The sequence below is a fragment of the Ochotona curzoniae genome, unplaced genomic scaffold, assembly GCF_017591425.1.
Source record: "Ochotona curzoniae isolate NIBS_2020 unplaced genomic scaffold, NIBS_Ocur_1.0 scaffold_4506, whole genome shotgun sequence".
Taxonomy (NCBI): Eukaryota; Metazoa; Chordata; class Mammalia; order Lagomorpha; family Ochotonidae; genus Ochotona; species Ochotona curzoniae.
Genome location: NW_024467119.1, coordinates 4,267,679 through 4,289,393, shown reverse-complemented (window position 1 = coordinate 4,289,393; position 21,715 = coordinate 4,267,679). Strand labels below are relative to the sequence as shown.

The 21,715-nt window shown below is 43.2% G+C and overlaps 1 protein-coding gene across 1 annotated transcript; it reads left to right on the top strand.

Moving 5' to 3' along the window:
* The first annotated feature begins 19,924 nt into the window (after nucleotides 1-19,924).
* On the top strand, nucleotides 19,925-21,350 carry LOC121147267 (sperm-associated antigen 11-like). Its single transcript, XM_040967086.1, has 2 exons — nucleotides 19,925-19,979; nucleotides 21,175-21,350. Exons 1-2 carry the CDS (start codon nucleotides 19,925-19,927, stop codon nucleotides 21,348-21,350), a joined length of 231 nt encoding a protein of 76 aa, XP_040823020.1.
* Nucleotides 21,351-21,715: the final 365 nt, after the last annotated feature.

The following is a 21,715-nucleotide window of genomic DNA, read 5'->3' as shown; positions in this document are numbered from 1 at the left end:
CCACAGTAAATTCCCGACCTAAACGTGGCCTCACTGTGGTTTCCCTTCTCACATTAATATTTTCTAGAACCCACGGGCTGTCACTTGCGAGGCAAGAGGATGTGTTGATTTTACATTTACCATCAGGTCCTTCCTTGGTAATGAAGTGGTTATAGTTTCCGTCTGGTCTAACCCCTTGGTTTAGCTGAATGAACATGCCACATACCAAGTACCCTTTAAAAGCAATAGCATTTATGGACTAAAAGGACAAAGGCTGTGCTCACGATTAGAATATTCAATAGCTTTACCACAACCATCACCACCCCTTAGGTTGGAAGTGGCCCTCAGCAGGTAAGTTGCCACAGGTTTTCTAGGACACAAAATGCTAGTAGAAGGGAACCTTACAAGGCCATAACGGATGCAACCAGTATCAGCTGCCTTGCCTAGAACTTCACTAGTGGCAGAGGGAGCAACTTCATCCAAGACTAGTCAAAGGAAGTGAAATCCACAAGGCAAATGATTGTAACGAACTGGAAAGAACCTGGATCATGACCAGCCAGATGCATCACATTTTGATTCAATTCTTGATCCATCAACATTAATACTTGAAGAGTAAAATGTAGTTGTTTTGTGTGTGTTTTTTAAACAGGGAAGAAAAATATGTAGTATTCCCTTTACACTCTACAATTTGTGTCAGCATTATCAAAGATCCAGATTTGACATTTGAACAGCTATGATCATCACCGTGAGAAACAGTTACTGAACCAGAGTACGAAAGTGTAAAGCTCGCATCACTGCTCTGGGACAACAGCAGAGGGCGGCGTCCTTTTATAACTGTCTGCTTCTAACTATCAGAAACCCGAGTAACAAGTGATTCACAGAAGCCATGAGCTTGTTCGCAGCGCAACAAGTCTTAATGTCTTCTTTGAATTGGGAGATTTCCCAGTTCCTTCAGACTGAAAGAACAGGCATCATGTTTATGCTAGCCCTCTTGACTTACTTATTTATGCGTTTATTTAAAAGACACAGAGACAGTTTGCATTTGCTGGTTCACTATCCAAATGTCTGACATAATCCTGGGGACCAAAGTTAGAGGTCTCCCTGGTAGGGAATCGGGATCTAGAACAGTGAGCTTTCACTGCTGCCTCAGAGTCTGTAGCAGCAGAAAGCTGGAGATTAGAAGCTGACTCCGGGAGCTCCAATGGGGACACAAATGCCCCACCTGTGGCTCAGTTATTGGGCCATCGATCTGCTCTGCTAATATTGTTCTTGATTGGCATCTGTGTCCTGAGGTATAAAAAGAATTGGCACATCTTTTGTGCACACTCTTCTACAGTAACAAAATTCATATCTATTCATAGCTCAAATCCTGCACACACCTGCCCATGGCTCAGAATCTTCTGGACTTTCCTCAATGCTCCAATCTCATTGTTGCGGCTGCTGCTTCTCCATTGAGTCATGTCTTTTTCCTGGATAGAATACAAATGTTTGCATTTACAACAGTCGTCTATGCTATCATCTCACATTGGACCATGATATGCATGTAAATGAAACATACGGAACAAACACTACCCTTGGCAGAGTCACTGATATTTCACTGCACATTGTACGATACTACAATTCCTATGCTAGCATGGTTCAAGTTCAGAACTCTTTTATGCACACCTCAGATGACACAGCAAAGCAAATCCCTGTGCCTGAGAAAGTGGAGAAAGAGAAACCAGGAGCCTGTTCTTAATTATCAACACAAAAGAAAATCCAAGAAACAAAGCAGAATTGAATTGAACTCAATAGCATGGAAAACAGTTGTCTGGGAAAGAAAACTAAACGAGTGAAGGGAAATGCAGAAGGCTGGAGTAAATTTAAAAATAAACAGATGTGTGCAAAGAAATGAAACAGAGGAGGTGAGTTTCAGGGCAGATAAGGAAAGGGAATGAATATTTGAATGGCTTCAAACTGCTGGCAGAAAATCACAAAATGACAGCTTTCAAAATCTAGTATTTTTGCATTAGTTTTTGAACCAAAGCAAATGTGTTGAGCAGACAGGATAGAAGCAATAACGCAGCTTAAATAACGCTGTGTTTAAGCCAGTGTCCATGAACTGCAGAGCTATGGCAAAGAAACTGAGGAACGGGTGATTTTGTAATGGCGTATCTATTTCCCTCCCTGTGGCTTTCATCTTTCTGTTAAGCTTCTCTTTTCCTGACTTTTGTATTAACTCAGCCTACAGAAAGCATTCACGCATATTATCCATTTCCTGAAAAAAAAGTGGCTCAAGTGTTTTTCTAATAAGATTGGGAATACAATATGTCTCTGCATGTCTTTTGTGGCTGGGAAACCATTTTAGAACGCAGTCTTCCCGTGCTTCCAGCCCACTCACTCAGCCCGTTTCTATAAGGGAACCTGCTGCTGCCCGCCCATCTCGGCGTCTGCCAAGCTCGCAGGTATCTTGGGAGACATGGAGCTGGGCTTCTCCACGTCCTTCGCCAGCCTGTTCCTTGTGGGTCTGCTGTTTCCAGGTACGAGGGGCCTGATCCTGATGTCAAGTCTCTATAGTTTGTGTGTGGAAACCTAGGCTAAGATATAGGAACACTTCTTTAAGAGAGAGTGGTTCATTTTATTTATTTAAAGGCAGAGGAGAGGGACAGAGGGAAGCACAAGGGAAGTGGAAAAGGGAAGGAAGGGAGAATCACTGTTCAAGCAGCAGCAACAGCCAGGGTTGAGCCAAGCCAAAGCCCGGAGCCTGTAAGTCCATCTGGGCCTCCCACACGTGTGGCAGAGTCCCAGGTACTTGAGCCTCCCTCTGTTGCTTTCAGAGGCACATTAATAGGAAGCTAGATTAGAAGCAGAGCAGGTAGGACTCAAATTGGCACACACTGGTATGTCATGATGGCTTCACGGGCAGCGTTTTAATCTTCTAGGCCACAAGGCCATCCATGGGGTGCATTTTGTTAACAGGGTTTTGGGGAAGGAGACCGAGTGGGTTTGAAAAGGACATTTCAGAATACTGGTGGCACAAGCTTACCAGAGAACGCATTCATCCCTGACGCCACTCTCTGCCTTTGGACGCTTCCCTTGTCCTTGCAGAGGAATCATGCAGTCTCAGGAGCTCACCGCAGCTACACTGAAGAGACCCAAAGCAAACGATCCTCTTGGCTGGGCGAGTTGTGTAGGCTCATATTCACATCACACAGCTTCTTACACACAGATGTACACACTCACAATTAAAGCGCCCCCTCTTCCACCTTGGCCCATCCCATCACCCTCAGGCTTGCAAGTGCCTCTTCCTCACAGGAATGTTAGATGGAGAGCTCAGAGATCCTCATGCTATGCCTTATGTTCCTGCAGAACTGCTCCGTTCCCACGATGCAGACCACTTAGCCATCGAGCCTGCCACAATAGCCCAGCAGCAACCTCCTGAACAAAAGCATCTGCGGTCACCACGCCAAGGAAACTACTACAACATAGTCCCACGCACCCCACCTTTTTATGGTAAGTCAGGGGCCTAACTTTGGAATCATTTATATGCTCAAGAAGCACTCAGTTTGCAAAGGAAAGGACACGGTAGCAGATAGGAGTGAGCAGCAGTGGTTGGCAGAGACATGATATGGACGGCTTGGCCTGCCCTGTCCGCCCTGCCACGTCAGGGAGACCCTGGGGTCGTCAGTGTCCTCCAGGTGTGCGTTGCTGAGCTTCCCATGAAACACGGAGTTGAAAGGAACCCGGAGAAAACTCTCTGAAGCCACGTCTATGAGCTTGTCATCAGCCAAGCCCAGCAGCCAGAGGAGACAATATTGGTAGAACATTTTGCTTCTGTCATGTATGAGCCTGGCAAGCCACCGGCTCTAGCACAACTGACTGAATATCTGTGAAGTGCCAGGTGCCCAGGAAAGTTGACGGTGATTACTGGGAAAGAGGAAGATAAGTTATCACTCGGAATATGTTTATTACAAATTATGGATAAAAGGGAAGGATTCCAAGACAGTCTGCTTGGAGGAGGATAGGGACGGGAATGGCAAGCACCAACGGACCAACGACTCCTCTTGAAGATGCTTTTAGCAGAGTTCAGACTCCTGATGGATCCCCAGGCTCTTTCTTAGGGCTTGCTTAAAATCAGGGCCTGGAGAACAAAGCCATTAAAATAGTTTTTGCTTAGTTCAAATGTAATCTCTGGTCCTGAAGCAAAACTAGGCCCCAAGTTCAGTAGCCTATGCCGGGGAGGACAAGGGTGTTAGCCAATTACGAGTAAAATCCACCGAAGTCTACCGACTGTCGTGTCTGCTTTATCCCACCCGATGTCCCATCCTATGGAGTTGGCCTTTGTGTCACTGAACTTCCTAGGAAGTTCCTCCTCCTAAGGAGAAGGGAAAGTGTCGTTACCCCATCCTAAACGCACAACAGCACAGCAGGGGCGGGAGTCATCGAGTCTCCCAGTGTGTCCTTGGACCTTGGGTACTACCCACATAGGTGCTTAAAAACATGCACAAGTTTTCAAAGGACCAGAGCTGCACATTTGCAGTGATTTTAGTAGTTTAGAACACAAAATGTGACCTGTAGAAAGCTGCTTCCTATGCACATGCCATTCCTTACCGTATCTCTAAGTGTGAAAATGGCCACTATTTAACTCTTGAAATGGTTCTACAAGAGTAACATTGGGTATTTCTTTATCTAGACCCTGGAGAACATTTCAAAGTCGTTGACTGCAGGAGAACTGGAGGCGTCTGCCAAGAATTCTGTTATTATATGGAAACTCAAATGGGCTACTGCTCTGAAAAGAAAGACTCGTGTTGTGTACGTCCCCAATGATGTCACTGAAGCAGAGGTGCGCGCTCTGCGTCCTCCCAGCTCTTAGGAGCCACCGTGCCAGCAGGCTTTTGGAGCAGGGACTGCTCAGGAGGAGCTCAGATGGAGTGTCCAGAGCCAGGCAGGCTTAACAGCTTATTCTAACAAAACATGTTTTAAAAATTGACTACACCTGACCTTAGAGATGTCATCTGTCTAGAGATAGAGAGAATCCTAAAAATCACATGGTTTGTATTGTAGATGTGGATATAATAAATTCTCACAGGTAAGCACTCAACAATCAGCTCTTATGTGTAACAATATTTTTGTTCTAGGCTGAGAAAGTTAGTGGATTAGAAATCTGAGTAAGATTTGTGGGGAAATGTCTATGCAGACAGAACTTCTAAAATGTTGCATGTGCTATAATGTGGGCATTCCTTAGTACACTGTTTTTTGTAGCAAAGAAATAAAAAGAATTAAGAAAAGGCTCCAAGAAAAACTTGAGAACAGCCATTAGTTTAGACAGGGATGGTGGGAGAGAGAGTCAGTGTTCCAGGCAGTTAAGGAACAGGAAGAGGAAGCACTCAGGGCTGGAGCAACAAGGAGGAGGGCAGGGAAGGGTGTGAGGGCAGGGAAGGGTGCCAAGCCAGGGTGGTCACAAGGTCAAGTAATGAATAAGGAGATGTGTTGGGTAAAGCTGCCACCTTTGACACCACCATCCCATTTGGGCACCAGTTTGAGTCCCAGCTGCTCCACTTCAAATCCATCCCCTGGCTAATATGCCTGAAAAAGAAGCAGAGGATGTCCCAAGTGCTTGGAACCATGCATGGAGGTGGGAGTCCCAGAACAAGCTCCTGGTTCCTACCTTTGGCCTGACCCAGGCCTGGCCATTGCAACCATCTGGGGAATAAGCCAGAAGATGAAAGATCTCTTCCTCCCCTTCCCTCCCTGTCTCTCTGTATACTTCTTCCTTTCAAATGACTAAAATAAATCTTTAAAAGCACAGAGTAAGATTTGTGTTTTTATCTGAGGCATATATGATGACATTTAGAATGCATGTATTTGAGATTTTACATTTATAAGGGGAAGTTACTCAGAATCCTCTTAGTAAAAATTGAACCATGACTACGTTGTACAGAGAAGAAACTTTTAGTTTTGTTACAGACTGCTACCTTCTTTGAAAACTACTGAGCTGAAACACAGTGCAATGTCACCAGGCAAAGGCCAGATGTCTGACTGGCTTTCAGTGAAGCCCAGAATGCAAAAAAGGGGCTTGAAATTGCCTGGCCAGGATGGCACAGAGACAGAGACAAAAAGTAATGTTGCAACATCCTGATGTCAAGACAGACAAAGACCCTGCGAGCTCAGTAACTTACTTCTGTGGCTTAAGGGGCAGGGATTCCAGGTTCAGGCTTAGCTGCCTGGCTTTGCTCGTGGGTTGGCAACACCAGATGTGTGGCATCTTCTGGTTCTTTACACAGAGTGAAAGTCAACCTGGAAGCGAGACATTCTATAGAACAGACAAGAATGTCACCTGAGACCCCTGTATGCATGCCAGAGCACCTGTAAATCTGGGCTTCACCCCGACTCCAACTCCTTGGCAGTGTGTACCTTTGCAGACAGCATATGTGCTCAAGTGGTTGAGTCCATACTACACACATGGGAGATCCCCAGAGCACACAGCTGCGCCCTGCACACACCTCCATCTCTCCCAGGGCTGTGGCAAAGCCACACTCCATGCCCTCATATCTTCTTCCCCAGCACAGCTTTGCTGCTACTCGACAGGGTCTCCCTGGGAGACCACGCAGTCTCAGACTCCATCTCCATCACACCATGTTTGCTGCTATGTTGTGGAAACAGAAAGGGGCAAAGGCAGAAGCATGTCATTGTGAGAATGAAAAGCTCCTGGGATATTGATGGGAGAGCTATGAAAGTAGGAGAAAATCGGGAGAAACTACAAGAAAATAAAGCCAGAAAGCTATCCGAAAGGATGAGGGGAGTCACAAGAGCTGCCACCACGAGCCTCTGGCATGTGGCTCTGAGCACTGCTCTGTGCATTATGGGAGCGGCAGGATGGAATATGTGCTGGGCGGAAGCTGACAATTATCACCGAAGTGACAGCCAGTGCCCTCCCGGCTCCACCTGGGCTCTGGGCCGGCCGTCGTGGCCACTCGGGGGGTGAATCAATGGATGGAAGATCTTCCTCTCTCTCCTCCTTTCTGCAAATCTGACTTTGTAATAAAAATAAAATAAATATTTTTCTAAATGGCAGCCTTTCATGACAAAAACTACCCTTATATCCCTAATTGGATATAGAAGGAACATTCCTTCACACAATTTAAGCAGTATATGGTGAACTCATATCCAGCACCATATAAAATGGGGGAAAGTTGGGAGTATTCCCACATCCACACAAATTCAGAGCCAGACAAGGAAGCCCATTTTCACTACTGCTATTCAGTATCATTCTGGAAGTTTTAACCAGAGTCATTAAGTAATAAAAAGAAATTATAAGGATATGAGTGGGAAAGGAAGAAGTCAAATTATTCCTATTGCAGTTGACATGATTCTGGCTACAGGCCAACAGAAAGGCTGCACTAAGACATTACTGGAACTCATAGGAACATTTGCTAGTGTTTCAGAATATAAACCAGCACAGAACAAGCAATGGCTTCTGTAGAAACAAACAATGCTGTGGCCGAAAAGGACCCCTAGAATCAGCCCCATCCTCAACAGCTGCCAAGTAGTTAAATATCTTGAAGTATGTCATCATATTTGTGAAAGAATTATGCAATAGAAATTAGAAAACATTGAAGAAAGAAATAAAAGAACCAAAAAGCAAACCAATCTTCCATGTTGATGGATTGGAAGAATTAATATCAAAATGTTTATACAACCAAAAATAATTTACAGATTCAGTGTGATCTCAAGCAAAACACCAATGACATTATTCTCAGATCCAGAAAAAACATGCTAAAAGTCAATGAACTCCAAAGAGCTAAAGCAGCTTATGCAACCAACCAAAATCTAATGCATCACAGTATCAGATTCCAAGACACATTACAGGACAATTATAATCAAAACATCTTAGAACTAGCACAAAAACAGAAATATAGAAAAAAACAATCCGAGCAGGTAACCTCTGACACACAAGCTAAAATCAATTCCTGGAGAGATGACATCTTCAAAAATGGTGTTGGCAAAATTGGATCTACAGCTTCAGAAGTATGAATCAAGATCCTGGCTTTATACCTCACATGAGAATAAACTATAATTGATCAAATATCTAAATCAACAAACTGACACCATTGTATTACTTAAGGGAAATATCAATTTAACTCAGAAAGACATTGGCATACTCAAAAACTTCTTGGAAATGCCATAGAAAATGGACACTAAAAGCAAAAATAGACAAAAAAAAAAAAGAAGCTTCTGAAATGCAGTGCAAAGGAAACACTCAGTAAAGAGGCAACAAATAGAATAAGAAACAATATTAGGAAACTATGCAACTGATATGAGATTAATATTCAGGATAATTAAGAATTTCAAGAAACTCAACGACAACAAAATTAACATTCCAGTTAAGAAACAGGCAAAAAAACATGAGGAGGCATTTTTCAAAGGATGAAATGCAAATGACCAACAGACACATGAAATAAATTCAAGGCTCAGGAGCCATCAGGGAAACTCAAATAAAAACGACAATGAGGCGTCACCTCATTCCAGTTAGAACAGTTTCAGGGTTGGCACCATCGCTCAACAGGCTCATCCTCCACTTTGTGGTGTCAGCACCTCTCATTGGTGCTGGTTCATATCCCAGCTGCTTCACTTCTGATCCAGCTGCCTGCTTGTAGCCTGGTCCCAGGGCTACTGCCAATTGGGCAGTGGACTAGCAAATGGAATATTTTATCTCTCTCCTTCTTTCTGTAAATCTACCTTTTGAATGAAAATATTCTTTTTACAAACAAAAGATTGATATCCAAATATCAAAAAAAACCAATATTTGTGAGCATGTATGGCAAAAGTCACCAAAATCCATTATTAGTGAAAATGTAAACTAGTGCAATCATCATGGAACACAGTATGGATATTCTTCAGAAATCTGAAAATATGTCTACCATATTATCTAGCCATTCTACTAGTGGTTATTTACCCAAATAAAAATAATAAGCAATGAAAGTTATGTGTAATCCCATATTTATTATATCTCAATGCACAATAGGCAAGGTATGGAATCAACCCAGATATTCAACAACTGATGACTGGTTAAATATTACATCTCTCTATGTAAATCTATATACATACACAGACGCACACGATGGAATACTACTCATCCGTAAGATTTAATGAAACCCTGTGTTTTGCAACAAACTGGATGCAACCAGAAACCATTGTGCTTAACAAAATAAACCAGTGCCCAAAAGATAAATATATGTTTTCTTCGTGACAGCCAACACAGGAAAGTGTGCATGAATGAACATGATGTGCTTGTTAACGTGTGGCACTGTGAGCCCCTACTGTTTATTTGCCAATCAAACCTCTGTTTGCAAAGTGGACTGCTGAAAGCACACCTTTGCAAAAATGAAAGAAAAAGAATAAAGAATGAAAGAGGAGAGGGAGGAGCAGGGGAATTGTGCTTATGTTCTTAGAACTGTACCTACGAAAAACGTGAAACATTTTAAAAATAAAGGGAAAATTATAGATTTTATTTATCTATTCATCTGGTGATAGACATTCTGTTTGATATCACGGAAAGCAAGAAATCCTGACTCCTTTGATAAAACGGGTGAAGTTGGAGGTCATTGTGTTAAGTGAGATAGTGAGACCCAGAAAGATAGCTGCTGTGTAGTCCTTGCTCTTTGTCTCCCCAAGGTGCCAACACGCACCTGCTTTGACAGCGCTCATGTACAGGTGAACATTCTATGGAGTGAGCCAGCAGAAGGGGTATCAGGAAGACTTCACAATCCTTTTTTGAGTCCCTAAGAGTTTCTGAGTCCTGCCAGCTCTCAGACGCAGCCCAGCTAAAGACCTGGTGCACTGGGAGCAGCTAGGAAAACCTGGCTGCTATGCGGTCAGATCACTCTGGGAAGAAACTGAACGTTGGGAATTTTCTCCTAGTAGCTCGGCATGCAGCCGTGATGAGCAGCCACTGAAGGGCCCAGTTGTTTAAAAGTACTCTTTCAGGGAGGATACGGTTGTTGCACATTTTTTCATATTTTTCATATTCATAGTGAAAATGTTAGTCAAAATCAATAAATATACAAGTATTAACAGTAATGGTGATTTTGAATTATTTCATATTTATAAACATACTATCAAGTACAGTATTACATTTCAATTTTAAATGTGTATTTTTTGAAGTGTACCTAAAGATAAGCAAATATAAATAAGGACATGCTTTGTTTATAGGCAAACATATTCTGTAGTCAACTTAGGTTACAAGAATTCCATAGGCTTTAAAATATAAAATATTCAAATATGTTACTCCAAAAGAGTTTAGAACTGATACTAGAATTCATTGGAAACAGATTTTTTTCCTACCAGGCTGTAATAGTTTTAGCATTTTTGCTTGGGGATAAGGAATAAACATAATGGCTTTTCTGGATCATTCTGAGCTAGTTGTCCTACTAGTCATGCTTTCTGATCCTCTTCACAATGGGCTTTATGGACAGTGGATGTACTCTCGTGGGAAGGGATTCTTCAGTCAGGAAGCTGCCATGGGCCACCTAGAGCCAGTTACGACACAGCTGATTGCCTTGCCTTCTGCACACCCACTTTCCACACACAATGTCCTTCCCACTCTGCCCCTTGAAGCCATCCATGGGCTTTGATCCCTCTACCCTATCCATCCCCCGTAATTTCTCTATGATCTAGAAGTCTATTTCCTTTTGAGCATATGAAGCATGCTGCTGTAAGGGGTGGAGTGGGCAAGTTAGTCAATTCCATCTAAAATTAGCTATGACTTAGCCAGGAACCACATCCAACACTTCTATTCCTATTCAAAATGTGCTGTTCACTGCAGCCCTCCACCTTGGCCTGCTGTGACCTGACTCACTCTTACATCTTGGGTCGTGGAAATAACCCTACTGTACACAGGGACTCTTAGTTAATAATTTCAAAAAAAGAGTTGCTAAATCTCAATAAATAAAGCTGTGTTTATTAGCACAAATCCTGCTTTCTGAATCTACCAGACAATATTTTCTTTCTGGAGTATTAGCGGCTTCTGTGACAACGACAAGAATCACAGGGAATGAAACCTGCCCTGACTTCAGGAACTAACAGATAGTCCTACAATGAGCACTCCCCTCTGAGCAAGCTGGAAGCTGGCTCTGTGAGTCTCAGTGGTTTTCTCAGTGCTAGAGTGCACCGTGCAATCACTCCATTGAAGCTTTCAAGAGAGCAGCAGTCTTTCAGAGTCTGACCTTCCTTTTCTGTGAGCTTCAAGTGGACCTGTTTTGCTCAAATTCTCCCCGTTCTCTGAGCTCTGACAGTCCTCCAGACAATTCCAGGAATTTCCTCCTAACTTCCAAAGCGCCTGAAATTGACCAGTTATCATATCTATTTCACTGTAAGGCAAATTAGGAGTATGAGTTAGAGATCCAGACAACATGAAGGCGTGTGGCTGTGCTGAGGGAGTCAGCAAGCAAAATGGGAACGTCTCGAATTCTAGTCCCAATTCCAACAACACTTACATTGATGTTGTACTCCTGATGAGCACAATGAACAAAAAATATCCTTTAACTACAAACGGTTGTAACAGTCACTGAGTTTACCTGTGTGACTGGGAAATGCACCCAGAGAACAAGCAGCATGATGGCACTTGTGGTGAAGATCTCGGCAGGTGTGTGTCCACCAGACCAAAGTTACTGCTACTCAGCTGGCCAGGCAAAGGCCACCACTCTGCAGCGGTTTTCCCATGGTCCTCCGTGCTGAGTTACACGGAACCTGGGCAAGCAGGGGAGGGATTTGGTACTGAACTCTGAACAAATGATCACAAAATGCACTAATTTCTCCCTGGTGTGTCCAGATGTCTTGTGGTGGTTTGTCACATGGAGATCATGCTATGCAGTACCATAGGGCGGAACTGGAGAACTAAATTGGGGTGGTGAAAAAAAAATGAAGAGTATCAAGGTTAAAGGAATTAGACTTGCTTTTTTAAAGCTACAATTAAAAAAAATCATCAAAGAAGAAAGGCTCAACAACAACAACAAAAAAGAAATTACACGAATTTTGAGAGATTTTCAAAGGTTTATTGTGGTAAGAATTCCTAGGCAAAAATGATGTTGCCCTCAACCAGATCAGCTGTATCTATTTACTTTAAATTCAGGGTCTGTGCTTACATTATTCAAATGGCTAGAATCCGATATTTGCTGATACTCCAGTAAACACAGAGAACGTGGTGGACAATAAGGACACCCACGTGCGGTTTGAAGAGCCCATGAGACGATTTCTTGAACTAGAGAAAGTTAATTCTGCGTCTGTCTGCAGGAAAGAAGCTAAGGAAGCAAGAGATGCTTGAAAAAGGTGAGGGGCAACTGGTGAGTGTGCAAGCAGACTCCGAACTGGTGAGTGTGCAAGCAGACTCCGAACTGGTGAGTGTGCAAGCAGACTCCGAACTGGTGAGTGTGCAAGCAGACTCCGAACTGGTGAGTGTGCAAGCAGACTCCGAACTGGTGAGTGTGCAAGCAGACTCCGAACTGGTGAGTGTGCAAGCAGACTCCGAACTGGTGAGTGTGCAAGCAGACTCCGAGGAGCGGTGGGTTAATTTAGCCAAACACCGTGTACTTTCTCACTGCAATGTATGACTTTAGGAATCAACAGAGCTTCAGACTCATTCAGATTTAATGTTACAGGGCAGATCTGTGTGTTCTGTCCCCAGGACGCTGTGTAACCGTGGTAACAGGGACACAAGAAAACGGGTCTTAGCATGGCGCATTAAGGAAATAAATAAATCATGGTTTGCTTTTCTCAGCAAAAGGCAATGTGCTACTGTTAACAATAAATTTTAAAAAATTAAATATGGCATATAATTAAAAAATTATATAATGACAGCATGAGTATTTAACAATGGCTTTTCTTTCACTGGGAGAACAAAATATGAAACCAATTCAGAACAACACAATTTTTCATGTGAAAACTCAGATAAACCACATTTAGCATTTTGTATAACGTAAAAGAGCCGCTTCTGTTTTGTTATAGGATGCATGAATCCTTTATTTTCCTCTTGTTTTGTACTTTGAAGGTTTCATTATGACATGTCTAATTGCAACATTTATTTTATTGGTTTAACATGAACAAGACTGTTGTGATCATTGCATAACTCTGAAAACTAGCATTTGTATTTTAACAGGAGTTATTTTTGGGGGGCATTTCTGTTTTGATCTCAGAAATATCCAAGTCTTCAGATTACTCACCTTCCTGTGCTATGTTTTATCTTCTAAAACTGCATGTTTTTGGGCCCGGTGCAGTGGCGCAGTGGTTAAGGTCCTCCTCGCCTTGCACGCCCAGGATCCCATATGGGCGCCGGTTCTAATCCCAGCAGCCCTGCTTGCTTTCCAGCTCCCTGGCTCCAGATCGGCATAGCATCGACCATTGCGCCCACTTGGGGAGTGAATCATCGGACGGACGATCTTCCTCTCTGTCTCTCCTCCTCCCTATATATGTGATTTTCCAATAAAAATAAATAAGTCTTTAAAAAAAATGGGTCACATTCTTAGTGGATAATGGATCGTAAACATCAACAACCAGTGGTGTAGCTTCACTTGCTGGGAGTTTACAGATTTCCAGCATCAGTATAAAAGATGTGCAGCTTCTACGAAGTATTAGGCTGCAAAGTTGGGATTAGTACATATTACAGATACAGATTTCACATTATAACAGTCCCAGACGGGGAACAAGAACATTGCACAAAGAACCAGGAAATTCCATGCTAATTTTCACTTAGAATGTGTGATGCTTGTAATGTTAGTCTGTTCAATACTTTTATTTTCTTAATTCTTAAAGACAGTATAATTGTATAGTTACGCTGTTAAAGCTATACGTATGAAATGCATGGAATTTGTTCCTTTTACATAAGTAATAAAGTAAAATAAGAAGGACAAAACTTGGGCAAGTTAATTCTTAAGTTAAAACTGTGGGGAAGCACAAATTGCTAGAAAATGATTCTTTAAAATAAGGATCTCTCCATTTGGTCACCATCCTGTGACTTTCCTGGGAAGCCCACCAAAAACTCCCAAAGTTCCAGAGTGCAACCTCTCTGAGCCCACAAAAAACCTCGATAGAACCAGCTTTTTCCAACGGCAGTGTCTCCGTTGGGTATTTTGACTCATTATCACTAATCATTATCAATGGGCTTATTGATAGAATTAAAACGTTGAATAAGCTTCACATTCATGTGTCTCAAAATCACAATGACTCCTTCTAGGCAAAAGAACACTAAACGCCACAGGGCTGGCATTATGGCATAGCAGGCTGAGCTGTCGCCTTTCCCAGGCAGCTCATGCCCTGGCTGCTCTGCTCACAGTTCAACTATGCTGATGGCCTGGGAAAGCAGCAGAGGAGGTCTCAAATACTTGGGCACTTGAGGTCATGTGCTAGACCCAGAGGAGGCTTCTTCCTCCCAACTCCTGTGCAGCCATTTGGAGAGTGGACAAGTGGATGGAAGCCCTCTCACCTCTCTCTTTGTCTCTCTCTCTCTCTCCTTCTCTCTGTAACTCTGCATTTCCAATAAAAATATAATAAATCTTTGGGAGTAAATAAATAAATGACTGAAACTATAAAGACTTGAAGAGTCAGGGTTCAGAGCCTCTTCAAAGTTTCTTTTTGCTTAATTTTGTTTGAATGTTGAGTAGCACACACACTTGACTTTAAAGAATTAGTAAAATAGTTTTCATTTTGAGACTCAAAAACATATTCCCTATCATTACTTTTTAGGCGACTGTTCCAGGGAATAATTTGTCCTCGAGTGTGGTAATATACATTGCCACCTGCAGACATAAATGTAGGACTGAGAGTTTCCCTGGATTTCACAAATACAACTGGAGCACAATTCTGTTTTGCAAGGTGGTGGGTACAATTGTTTTTGGACATACACATGTACATTGCATTATAACGCACTGCATTGGTTGAACAGACAAAATCTACTCACAGTTAAACATTGGAACTTTTTCTAGAAAGAGGGAGATTTTTACAATGTGATTGCTGATGGCTCATTCAGTGACAATGTGTGATTTCAGAACTGCTGGTTTGTTTTGTTGTTATGGTGAAATATACATAAGAAATGGACATTTTTCCAATCCACCCGGTGGCATAGAGGATACTCACAGTGCTGTGCAGGCATCACCACTGGTTAGTGCCAGGGTGCTGGCATCTGCCCGGGAGAAGAGGCCATTCCTGACAACAGACATTCCCATTTCTGCTCCCTGACCATTCACCGATAACCATTAGCTTGCGTCATCAGATTCACATGTTTGAAAAAATGAACTCATACGATGTGCAGCACTTCATACCTGGATTCTCTGAGGGAATCATACCTTCTTAACTTTAATTCATTTTTCAAGCTCAACAATACTGTGTCATGTTGACATATTACACTCTGTTCGTCAACTGATCCAAGTTTTCAGTGTCTGCACCTCTCATCGGCTGTGAATGATATTGACATCAATGTTCACAGATAAATTTCTCTTTGAGCATCTGTTCATTGACGATATGAATGAGGGGCCTTTGTTTATGAAGAGCAGGACTGGTGGTTCCCCATGCCAGCTCCTCTGCTTTGGATCCAGCCCACTGCTAGCGCATCCCGGAAAGCAGATGATGGCTCCAGCGCCTAAACTCTTGTCACCAACTGGAGAGAATCAGATGGAATCACGGGCCCCTGATTTCAATCTGACCCAGCCCCCAGGCTTTATGAACATTTGCAGAATAAATCAGTACCTGCAATTTCCTTCTCTTTCTCTCTCTGTCCCCACATCTCTCTTTCTTTCAAATAAATTTTAAAAATTAAATAATTTTAAGTTCAAACATAATTACATTAAAAACAATCTCACTGCAAAACATTTTGAAATTCAATCATAATTTTCATAATATATACTTCCCTTGAATTTGTTGAAAATTTCTCATATGCATGAATTTCAAAAAGCTGTTACACCAAAGCAATTTTTCATTTTTCCACAAGCTTGCAGAGTGGTGGATCCCTTTTGGATGGGTGTAGGAATGGAGTAGATTTAAGGGTCACCTCCTACCAGGTCACCAGGCATCATTTTGAGTTCTGTAGCAAAGCCCCTGGGGGACAACAGGAAATTGCACATGCGCTAAACCAAGGGAGAACCAACATCTGGCTCAACTCATTGCACTGTCCCCACCGTGAAAACATCAACTTGGCGTCCCACGAGTTCCATCCAAAATAGATCCAGGATCCCCGAGACCTAACTATTATCATGTTCTAGCAAGATGAGGGAAAATATTCATGAGATGGGCACCACTGACAGACCTGTGATCTAGTTTAAAGTCAAAACCAGTGCTGCTCTAAATCTGCGAATTCCTAGAAAAATCAGTGGGAGAAAGATCCAAGCAGACAGTGATGCAGCCACACCATGGGAGCACAGGGGGCAGAGCCGTCTGTGGAAGTGATGACACTGAGCAGACAATGACGCAGTCACGCCATGGGAGAAGTGATGACAGAAACACAGACGGGAGTCTAGGGCTAAACCCCCCTGGAGGGAGTGGCATGAGAGAGGCAGAGACCTAGGCACTGAGTAGGATCAGTAAGTTGATCTGTAGGCTTATGAATGACACAACTTAAAAATCAGCCCCAAGAAGAACACTCCACTAATTGAGATGCAGTGACCAAGGACAAAAGAGGCACAAGCACAATGAATGAGGTTATCAATGCCTTCCCTGCAGAGGAGCACAAGGCTATGCCGACCTCAGAGTTAAAGGAGGAAGGCATCAAGGAGCTTCCAGATACAAATTTTTAAAAATTGGTATAAAGCTTTTTAAAGACAGTGAAAAGCACAAAGAGGCATTCAAGAAACTTATATAATGCATTATATAGGAAATAGCAACATTAAAATGAAATCAGACTGATTTATTAGAGATGAAGGATATAACACAGTAAATTAAAGATGCAGTGAATGTTTCAACAATAGAATGAATGAGGCAGAAGAAAAGTTCAGACGTGGAAGCTACCATATGCAAAAATGTCCAAGTAATCAGAAACATGGAAGAGAATGGAGTAAAGCTAAGAAAACCAGACAAGAATTAAGTGATAGCATCTAAAGGCTCAATATAAGCGTAATGGAAGTTCCTGAAGGTGTGAAAGGAGAAGTTGTGTTTAATGAAATAATAAGTGAGAAGTACCCTAAATGTAGAACAAAAGGGAATCCAAACACAGCATGGCAGAGAACCCTGAGTGGAACTGACTGGAGTGATCCTCCACAGAATCTCAAATTCAAGCTCTCTTCAGTTGAAAATAAAGGGAAGTGAGTTAAAAATACACCAAGAAACAGCAGCTAACTTATAGAGGAACACCAATCAGGCTCACAGCTGGCCTCCCAGAGGGAATCCTACAGGCCTCGAGAGTGGAGTGACATATTCCAGGTTCTAAAAGGAAAAAGAAAAAAGCCAGCCCAGAATAACATATCCAGCAAAGTTCTCACTTGTATCTGAAAATTAAATAAAGTACTTCCAAAGCAAGCAAAAACTGAAAAATTTTACCTCTACCAGACCTTCCCTACAGATGTCTCTTAAAGATGTGCTACAGACAGAAGGAAAGAATAACATCCACCAAATTCAAAGGCAAAAGTAGAGAACATCTCAAGTAATTCTCAAAATATCCCTAAACCGAACAATGAGAAACACAATGCTAAAATGACAGGACCAAGTCACTACCTATTGATATAATTCCTGAACATAGCTGGCTTAAACTCATCAATCAAAACACTTAGAGTAGCAGACTGGATAATAAAACAGAACCCACCCTATTTGTTGTCTGCAGTAGACACACCTATCCAACGGAAGTCAATGGAGACTGAAAGCGAAAGGTTTGAAAAGGATTTTCCAGGCCAATGGGAAAGAAAAGCCAGCTGCTGTAGATATTCTAATATCTGATCATACATGAAAAGCATTGACGCAGATAAAGCAGGACTCCACATAGTGACTAAGAGATCCACTCAGCAAGAGGGGATTGTCACAATGAATGTATGCGCATCCATTGCCAGGGCACCTAGCTATGCGAAACAAATACCAAGGAGTTTACAGGAAAAAATACAGTCATAGTGGAGAATCTTAACACCCACTAACGTCAGTGGACACATCAAGGAGACAGAAGCTCACCCAGACAGCACAGCAAGCGGACTTAACTGATCCCCACGGAACCTTTCACTCTACAGGTGCTTTTTCATCAGTTCGTGGGACCGCCTCCCATGTTCCCTCTGTGCCATAGAACAAGCATCAGCAAACTAAAACAAACTAAAGTTCTCTTGAATGTATTAGGAGCAGAATAATTGATCTATATTGATAACTCACCATTTAATTTAATTTATTGAGGGGCAATCTTACTTTTCTACAAAGTGCACAGTTCTGTACTCTCACTAACAGTGTATGAAGTTCCCAAATCTTCTCCAAACCTTGAATTCTTCCGGCTTTGTTACTTTTTATTGCCACCAAATTGCATGTGAAGTGATCTCACTCAAGGCTAAAACAGAAAGTAGATAATAACTCTTTATAAAATGAATGTGATTCCCAAAAGTGTTGATTTTAAAACCTAACTCAGGCTTTCCAAGCAATACAGAATGCTTTTCTTTTTAAAGATTTACTTATTGTTGTTGGAAAGGCAGATCAGATTTACAGAAAGGAGAGAGAAAGATCTGCCATCTGCCTGTTCGCTCCCCAAGTAGTCACAACAGCCAGAGCTGAGTCGATCCAAGACCAGGAACCGGAGACTCCTTCTGGGTCTCCCATGCAGGCACAGGGTCCCACAGCTTTCGTCTCTGGCTTTCCCAGGCCACAGGCAGGGAGCTGTATGAGAAGTGCAGCAACCACTGCACTTTTTTTTTATATATATAAGGTATAAAACATGCATTTTATTGCTTCATTTACCAAGGTAACTTTTCAAGATGGGCCTATATACTGGGTACATACGCTAATGTTTTTAGCCATTACTTCTGCATCTTATCACTACATGTTATCTATGTCCAAAATGCACTCAAAATTGTAATTACTGGTTGAATGCCTTCAACTTGGCATGATCTTGATATGGAAGCCAAATTTCTTGAAGGTCAAGCAGAATGGCTTGTGCATCTTTACAGATTCCAAATATGTATTCATGACTATTCCATGCAGAAACATATCAAACATTAATAGATTTACTACTACTGAATTGCATTGGCAAACATAAACATATTTCTTCATCTATTTTATAACGACTTAGCTCATGGCTTACATTTGGGGTAACTTTTAAAATTATCTTTATTATTGTATTATTCAGCAAGAGAGACAAACGCAACTTGTAGTTCTCAGACAATTTCCCCTCAATTCCTCTTTGCACAGAAGCCCCCAGGCCTGTGGATCAGAGTGCACCCTGATCTGTCTCACTGCCTCCGCGGAATCTGCCCAGCTCTGGAAACTTCAGCCCAAACAACGGACTGTCGGCTCTTGGCCAATGATCCTGTTTACAAACATTGCTGTGTGGCAATACATTGCTTGTCTGGTTCCTCTCGTAATTAGTACACCTGTGGGCTATGCTCTACGACTATCAGGAACCATGTAAGTGAGTTGGAGTGGAGCATGGTCTGTGTTTCAGTTGGGCATACGCGCTGTGTGGGTCTGGGTCCGAGGCTCTCCACGTGTTCACCCCTGGTGGAGTAAATATCAACCGCAGACAGGGAACGTGTCTTACATCACTTTATTATCTAAACCGACGTTGGTACTGAGGTGCCACACCTCGGAGTTGATCCCCTTTCCTTTTCACGTTCCTGGCCACGCACAGCCTTTCTGAATGCCAAGAAAACTATTTTTAGGTAGAAAGTGCAGAGTCCCTGGCTCCCTCTGCCCACAGCCTTACTCAGCCGAGCAGATTAAGTGCCCTATAAAGGCCCGTCCTGTGCCTCTCCCGTGCCATGCCTGCCACTCCCCAGAGGCGGGGAGTGCCGAGGGAGCCTCAAACATGAAGGTTCTCTTTCTTTTTGCTGTTTTCTTCTGCTTGATTCAAACAAGCCCAGGTAAAGTCCCCGAGGTGGCCCTGGGGAGCCCCGAGTCTGTGTACTCCATGGCTGGGGTGTGTGGGTGGACAGGCTGGGGCAGGGCTTGCAGGTGGGTGCTCTGTGGCTAAGTTCTGGACCGAGTTATTACCCTCTATGAAGAACTGTCTAGGAGGTAAACACGAGTTGCAAAAGCCGTGACAGAGGAAAAAGAGCATCCCAGCTCTGATGCAAGCAGGAAGGGTGCAGGCTGAGACAGCCACGGGAGGGAATTACAGACATCGTATCAGCCTGGAGCTGGACAGATCAGCTGCTCTCTGGCAGTCCACATTCCTAGGAAAGCAAGGTCCGAAGGAAGCGTTGACCCCTGCCCTTTGACTAACTGCTCATCATAGGACCTCACACTTACAGCATCATTCTCCCAGCTTTTACAGATTATCCATTATACAGGTCGGAAAACTAAGGTGCAATCAGCTAACTGGATTGAAGGAGAGCTAGTGGATTACTGGAAGAAGTGGGATGAGGAGAACCTAGAATCTCATGTTGCTGGGTTCTTGGCTTCTCCGTCATGGGGCTGGAATTCACCTCTGCATCCTGCCTGTGGTGCAGGGAGAGGCTGGCATGAGGCAGATCCCAAAGGCTTCAGGATATTGTGCAAGCTCAGCATTGTGTAGTGACTGGTTTTTAAACCCGAGATGTGTAGTATTTGCAGAGGCGATACAAATAAGAACCTTCTTGCCACCACCTGTTGGCCAAAATGCCTTCCTTAAGGCAGCGCCAGGCGTCTGGACCTGGCTGACAAGCCCACAAGTCGTGAGGGAGAACTTTGTCTCCTGTCTTTCATTGTAGGACATAACATTTAAATTCAGGCCCCACGTTCAGCATGAACTCTGTGTCCAGTTTTTGAAGCTCGCCCTCTGTCAGTGTGTTGTGTTTTCCAAAGCCCTCCCTGCTTTCTCCTAGTCCCTGTCCACCTCCAGGGACCCCGAGAACCCTGACAGCAAGAACTGACACCAGCCAAGTGGTCCTGCCAACAGAGCTTGACGTGTAAATCACTTGAAAGTTCAGACACACAGCTCAGTTAGACCAAGATCAGCCTGTAGCTTCACTAACAATGATGGAAACTTCTGGAATCGGGCTTTGTGCTGGAGCCATTCTCCGTGCCCATGCTGCATGAACGAACTCATTAAATATCAACTTTGTTCTGTATCCACAGGAGATATTCCACCTGGGATTAGGAATAGCATCTGCCTCATGCAACATGGAACCTGCAGACTTTTTTTCTGCCGTTCTGGTGAGAAGAAGGGAGACATTTGCTCAGACCCCTGGAACAGATGCTGCACTTTAAACACTGCAGAAGGCAAGCCCAGGCTGCTGAGCACAAGCCCCTGAGGGCAGACGCTGAGCTCCGAGGCACAACTAAGGCGCGGCTGCATGCGCGCTCAATAAATGTTTGCTGAATGAATCCAGCACCAAAGCTCCTTGTGACTTACCATTTTCTTATTTGTTTGATTTTTTTATGCAAGTCTCAGATTTTTGTAATCTTCCACCTCCTTTCTGTGTCCCAGCTGGTGACTCTCATCAACAAGAGAAGGGCGCAAACAAGAAACTGAGCTCCGAGCACATTTCCGGGGGGAAACAGCCTGCTTTTCCATGCAGAATGTCCCTCTGATTGCACCCAGCGCCCCTCCTTGCTGACCCAGCTGTCACAGACCTTGCTTCTTTCCTCTGACCCTCTCGGACTGTTTCATCAACCA